Source organism: Struthio camelus, chromosome Z, assembly GCF_040807025.1.
Source record: "Struthio camelus isolate bStrCam1 chromosome Z, bStrCam1.hap1, whole genome shotgun sequence".
NCBI lineage: Eukaryota > Metazoa > Chordata > Aves > Struthioniformes > Struthionidae > Struthio > Struthio camelus.
Genome location: NC_090982.1, coordinates 75,906,533 through 75,913,326, shown reverse-complemented (window position 1 = coordinate 75,913,326; position 6,794 = coordinate 75,906,533). Strand labels below are relative to the sequence as shown.

The 6,794-nt window shown below is 51.9% G+C and overlaps 1 protein-coding gene across 1 annotated transcript; it reads left to right on the top strand.

Annotated features, from left to right (window-relative positions):
• The first annotated feature begins 1,150 nt into the window (after nt 1–1,150).
• Nucleotides 1,151–2,456, top strand: LOC104147819 (relaxin-3 receptor 1). Its single transcript, XM_009680696.2, has one exon. The coding sequence runs from the start codon at nt 1,197–1,199 to the stop codon at nt 2,454–2,456; it is 1,260 nt and encodes a 419-aa protein (XP_009678991.2). The 5' UTR covers nt 1,151–1,196.
• The last annotated feature ends 4,338 nt before the right edge of the window (nt 2,457–6,794 follow it).

Here is a 6,794-nt window from a genome sequence, read left to right as displayed (position 1 = left end):
TTTAGACATTTGAACCCATTCAGATTTAGAAATGTAGATTTCTTCTGATTTACTTAAAAACAGAACAGGAGAATAAAAGTCTTGCTTCCTATTTCCAGCAATTGCTTTAGGTTTCTGTCGCAAGTTTGCTGGAAAACGTGTTCAGCGCATGCAGCTGTGCAGGGGTGCTGCCCGCAGCCGGGATTTCCAGGGATGCACTTGTTTTCACCACTTTTCTTGCCCTCTTTCGTCCTCAGGCAAGTACTGCACATTACTGGTTTTATTACTTCTCTGTCACATCATTCCTTTTCAAACTAAGGAGAGCCACCATCTTCTGATTTCCCCAGGGCAGAAAAAGATGCAGTCAGTCAGTCTCTGTCCTGACCATCACTTTCGTGATGGAGAAACACTCCCAGGGTTACTGCGGAGGTCTCCTGCTTCTCAAGCGGGAGAGAGCAGGTTGCTTCGGACTCACTCTGAAGCCGAGCAAAATGCAATGCCACGGGCACCTCCCGGCGCCGGGGCAAGGCTGGGACACGGCTTCTGTATAAGCGGAATTGCTGGCTGGACTTTTTAGGAGAGTGCATTGCCTGGGATCAGGCGGTTTTTGGACCAAGCCCCTGTCAACTTGATGATTGGTTCGTACACATACATACATACATACACACACACTCACACACACACACACACATACACACATAAATACATATATATATATATAAACGCACACATACATAAAATGCATGTAAGTGGAGATTATACGTATGTTTCCAAGAAGAGCAAAGCAGCATGCAAACAAGCAATAAGAATAAAGTCGGGATTTTCTTAGGGGTGACGATTCAAAAGAAAAAGCGGGGATTTGGGAGAGTTTCGGGGCTCGGCTCGGCAGAGCTGCTGCGGCGGGGTGTCGCCGCCCGGGGCCGGGGCGGAGCGGGGTCGCCAGGCAGCGCCCCGCCGTCCGCGCCGCCGCCGCGCATGCCCCGCCGCCGCCGCGCCGGCCCCCGGCCCGCGGGGGCGGATATAACCGCGCAGCGGGGCCGGGCTCGGCGCCAGCCGCGCCGACCCGCCGAGCCGGAGGGAGCCGCAGTCCGAGTCCCCGCGCCGCCGCCGCCGCCGCCGCTCCGCGCACCCGGCGCTCGCCCTGGCGCGGGATGGCGGAGCGCTGCGAGCCCGACCCCTGCTCGCTCCAGGGGGGAGCGGACGGTAACCTCTGGGACATGTCGCTGAGCTTCCTGGAGGACGCCCCGACGGGCAACCGGAGCAACGTGTCCTTCCTGCAGCTCCTCAGGAACATCAACCTGGAGCGAGCCGACGGGATGCAGGGGGACAGCTCCGGCGTGGTGCGGATCATCATCTCCCTGGTGTACTCTGTGGTGTGTGCCTTGGGGCTGGTGGGCAACCTGTTGGTGCTCTACCTGATGAAAAGCAAGCAAGGCTGGAGAAAGTCCTCCATCAACCTCTTTGTGACCAGCCTGGCAGTGACTGACTTTCAGTTTGTGCTGACTTTGCCTTTCTGGGCAGTGGAGAATGCACTGGACTTCAACTGGCTCTTCGGCAAGGCCATGTGCAAGATCGTTTCATATGTGACGGCCATGAACATGTACGCCAGCGTCTTCTTCCTCACTGCCATGAGCGTGGCTCGCTACCGCTCTGTGGCTTCAGCCTTGAAGAACCAGCGGCGAGGTGACCCGCTGGGTGGTTGCTGCTCTGCCAAGTGGCTTTGCGCACTCATCTGGGTGTCAGCTATCCTGGCTTCCCTGCCCCATGCCATTTTTTCCACCACTGCCAGCGTCTTTGATGACGTGCTCTGCCTCTTGAAGTTCCCTGAGGGCCGCAGCAGCAATGCCCAGTTCTGGCTGGGGCTGTACCACATCCAGAAGGTGCTGCTGGGCTTCGTGGTGCCACTGGCTATCATCAGCCTGTGCTATTTGCTCCTGGTGCGTTTCATCAGTGACAAGCATGTCGGCAGCACCTGCAGCGGCCCCAGCACCAAGCGCCGCTCCAAGGTGACCAAGTCAGTGTCGATTGTGGTGTTGTCTTTCTTCTTGTGCTGGCTGCCCAACCAAGCACTCACACTGTGGGGCGTCCTCATCAAACTCAATGTGGTGCACTTCAGCACTGAGTACTTCCTCTCCCAAGTGTACCTCTTCCCCATCAGTGTGTGCCTGGCGCACTCCAACAGCTGCCTCAACCCCATCCTCTACTGCCTCATGCGCCGGGAGTTTCGCAAGGCACTGAAGAGCCTCCTCTGGAGAATCACCTCGCCCTCCCTCACCACCATGCGTCCTTTCACCGACACTACCAAGCCCGAGCAGGAGGAGCAGGCCCTGCACGCCTTGGTGCCTATCCACCCCATCGCTCCTTCCTCACCTGCTGAGGCTGTCCAGCCTGAGCTGGCCTACTACCCGCCCGGGGTGGTAGTGTACAGCGGCCGCTATGACATGCTGCCCATCGGCTCCTCCGAGCAGCGCTGCTGAGATGCGCAGCGGGCTCGGGGGGGGGGGGGTAGAGGGGGGAAGGAGTCTATGAAGCATGTGGCCCCAGGACATTGACTGCCTTGGAGGGACAAGTGGAGGGAGGGACATGGGTAAGGAGGACTTCGGTAACGGTGGGAGATGCTCTTTGGGGATCGTGTCTGCTCTCGAAGGCTTGTTAATGGAAATTGTTCTCTCAAAAGTGTCTAGAGAACAAGAGTAGGAGATGGTGGTGGTGCTCTGGGGATAGGGGTGTCTCTAGGAGATGTTATTGAGCGCTCCTCTTCCCCATCCCAGGGAAGAGGAGCGGGGAGGGCAATAGGACCCAAGCTGCCAGCTCCAGGGAGGATGCAGGATGTGCAGGGCACTGAGGGAGAGAGCGGCTGAGGCTGGGAAGCCTCGGCTGTGTCCCCAACCTGCGCCCCAGCCTGGGGGGTGCAGGCAGTGAGGGGCCAGCAGCCCCCTGAGGTGTGTGTATGTTTTGGGGGGAGGGAGCTGGGTGCTTTTTTGCTGCCGCAGAGTGGCACAGCAAGCAGCGCTAGCCTGGCTGTGGTCACTGCTCCGTGGGCTCCAGCGAGGACAGGGATAGGGCAGCCTGCGTCCCACTGCACAGCTACCCTGATGGGAACAGCTGGGACAAGCAGATCTGAGGCTCCTGCTTGCTCGGGCTTGGTCCCTTTCCCCTCTCTTAGGGTCCTGGGAAAGTGCTGCTGGCCTTTGGCAGAGGAAGAGAGGGGACAAGGAGTGCTCTGCTCCCCGTTCCCCTCCATCTGCTTTTCCAGCTTCCCCCATCCCCTCTGGCAGGATACAGAGCAAACCAGATAGCGAAGGAGAAACCTGAGGACTGGACTTCCAGCTGCACGGAGAGGTGTTGCGTTGCCTTGATTGGGAGGGGACAATATGAGGCCCCCCTGGCATCGTGGTCCCCAGCCTCCTCCCCGGCTGCAGAGGGGAAACCCAGCACCCAAACCGCGTGTGACAAAGCAGATGTCTCTCCTGGGGCGATGAAGCAGCAGGGTTTCTTCTTGCTGTGCTTCAGACTGGTAATTCACTCCAGGTAATCAGCACAATTGTAAATAAAAAAGGGGGATCGGGGGTGGGGGAAGCAGCCACTTCAAATCATTTGCTCCAGGATATTTCTGGGCTCAGCTAAAACCGAGCCATGAAGGTTTGTGTTCTGCAAAAATGCTTGTAAAGGGTCTGCATTGATACTTGCCAGTGTTTCAATTAATGCAAGTTCAAATCCTCTGGTGTGAGTAGCCTTGGAGCTCGCGGGTCACTGCTCTCACGTGCAGGAGAAGGGCAGGGACAGGGGATTGTCCCATTGACTGTTCCAAAGAAAAAATGGGGAAATAATTTGAGGTTGATCTGAAGTGAGCTTTTAAGGGCATGACAAAAAGTATCATTTCAAGCTGTGAAACTTCTTATGGCAAGGTTAGACATTTCTTTTTAAAATGTTTTAACAAATTAAGACACTAACATTAATTATTAAATTATGAACGTTAATTTTAAATGGAAAGGTCAAAATACTTCCTTTAGAAGATGCAGAAATTAAACAGTTCTGGTTTTCCTGCCAAAATGCAAATTCATTAATACCTCAAAACTGTGTATGGGATGCATATATGAACACAACATTTGTAACCCCTCACTATTCCCTCTCCCTGCTCCCATAGCCAAATTTCAACATTTGTCCAGAATGCTGGGAGTCCATTTCAACTCTGCTAAAAAGCATTTCTGCAGAGGGCTGTTTGTCACCTCTAAGTTCAGATACAGAGCAAACTTGCTATTTCTGTCCAGGCAAAATTGCATTGCCATTAGCGGCAATTACGCTTTGCAGACTCCTTTAGGTTTACTGCACATCAGTAATTCCTGTTGTAGAGTTCAGGTTTGGGTTGGAAGCAGCCAGCTCTGCTGCTTGCAATGAGAAGCCGCTGTTTCTTTTTCAAGGCAGCAGAGACTTTTACTACAGCCTTGGACGCTTGCTACCTGGGCAGATGCTGAGATTTTGCAAGGTACCTGGAGAGGAACCACAGAAGTGAGCCGGCAGCTCATGGACATATTTATAGAAATGCAAAGACTCTGAAAATCATTGTGTGAAGATATATCCACAGAACTTGGGGACCTAAGCACTGTACAACTGTCCCTCTGGGTTCCTAAATCCTGACCAGCTGCTGGTTGAGATCTGTAGGTACCTAACAGCTTTTCTTCAGTAAAATTTCTTGTGCTTGGAAGTCTGCTCCTGAGCATGCCTAAATCTGCTTAAGTCTGTAGCATCCGCCTGCGTGTGTTTCCCTGGGACCGCTCTGGCAGGGCTGGTTGCAGGGCATATCCCAAGTGAGGGAGGCAGCCTTGCACCCTGACTCATGGAGCACTCCCCCCTATCAGGCCCTGCTGTTAGGAGGGACTGTAAACTTAGTTTAATTCCTCCCATCCCCTTGCACCTATGTCTAGCCACTTTTCTGCTGTCCTGCCTTCAGCGCGTGTGCAGCCTGCGCTCTCTTCTTTTCCCTTTTCAAATGCTACATTAGTGATCCGAGCTCACGCTCACAACCTGGAAGACTAAACTTTCCTCCTTCCACATCCCTGGGAAATTACTGAACCTCTGGGCTACCATGTGTTTCCAGACTGCAGACTGGCTCGAATCTTTTGGCTTGAAATCGTTTCATGTTGCATGAATTGCTCACCATTGCTGGATCAGAAAGGGAAAGAAAATCACTGGACATTGCTTCACAGCCTAGTGGTTAAGGTGTGAGCCCTAGAGAGGAAGCACCAGGATATGTTTTTCCTTGTACAAGTAAATTGCTATAAAATGTAGAAACATAAATTGGATCCAGGTCTGGATACTAGGTTTCCTGTTTCCAAGGATAATGATTAACCACCTGACTCTATAAGTGGACTACAAAACACCTGACTTGTTCTTGCTCCCAGGCCCTGGTTCAGTTAAAATTTCAATATGCCATGCAATGTGAGATGGCTTTCACAGCCTGAGAGCTTTCCAGCTCCCCACTCTAGCAGCCTAACGTGTCAAAGGATTTGCAAGGGATGCCTCTGGGTCTTACACATTCTGGGAGAAAGCCTTAATGCTCGTACTAACAGATAAAGGACAGCTGCATGGTGCCATTATGTGAGACCAGGAGATCATGAACACCTAACTCCAGTACCCAGACAGACCTAAATTAAGGAGGGACGAAGGATGTTAAGGCCACATTTGTTTCTTAGTGTTTGCTCTTGATCATCAAAGTTTCTCCTTGGCTTGCTGGACACTTAACTTAAGCATGTGAGGATAGGAATTATCTTGTGCATTTCATAAAAAGTATCTGGGTATCCAAATCATAGCTTGAATCTCACTGGATAGCAAATTGCCTAAAGGCTATTCTCTGCAGTGTTCAGCATAACAAAATCTTTGTCCTTCTGTGGATATCAATCTGCACATAATTTTAAGTGAGCAACACAACACTATAAAACTGGTGATACTCAAAACAATCCATGGTTAGCTCAGAACACCAGCAAGATACCATGACCAAAGGAAACTCCAGATATCTGATCACTAAAGATATAAAAACCTTACATATGGCAAATCACCCTAAGAGGGCAGGGAAATATCCTGTGTGTGTAGAGAGGGGCTAGAATCCAGACTTAGAGGAACACTGTCTCAAGCCACTGATCCACCAGATCTAGGTCATGGATCTGCCCTTTGAAAGAGGCACAACCCATCCACAACTGGTCAAATGCTGGTTTATGCCTGACCTGCAGTTGAGGCTGTGTGGCTGATCTATGTGTGTCCAGCACTGCTCTGGTTGTGTGTGTGCAGGGATCGTGTATGTGTGGAGCTTTGGCTTCATGTGTGCAGCAAGTCCCAGCTCTCGCTGCATGAAACCTGGGCCCGGTATTGCAGAGGCAGTAGGACCAGCCTGTGCGTTCCATGCCTGGGGCCATCTCCCTGCAGGTGCACACCTACCTGGCAGAGGGTCTTCCCAACTCCAGCTTTGAGGTTACCTGTAAAGAACAACAAATCCTAGGGAGTGGCAGGGAGTTTCCTAAGTAATTAATACAACACTCTCCAAAAATACTCCTGTCTCCTCCAAGTGTTCAGGTTTTCATTTGTAACCATCAACTTTTCACAGACTGTAATAAACACTGCTGAAGGATTGAAAACAATATTTAGAGTTCTTAGGGGATTTTCGTGACCTGCCTTGTTCTATTGGGGAATCCTCGGGGGTGCTAGTAGAGAGGTCCAAATTGCGAAGGAAGAGCAGGAACCCAACGGTGCAGACTGACCTCTAGTGACAACCCAGAGGAACCTTTACAGCTGCAATATTCTGATTAGGCACTGGCTTCACT

Excerpts from the sequence above, each read along its gene's own strand:
- LOC104147819 (XM_009680696.2), top strand. The coding sequence starts at position 1,197 with ATGTCGCTGAGCTTCCTGGAGGACGCCCCGACGGGCAACCGGAGCAAC.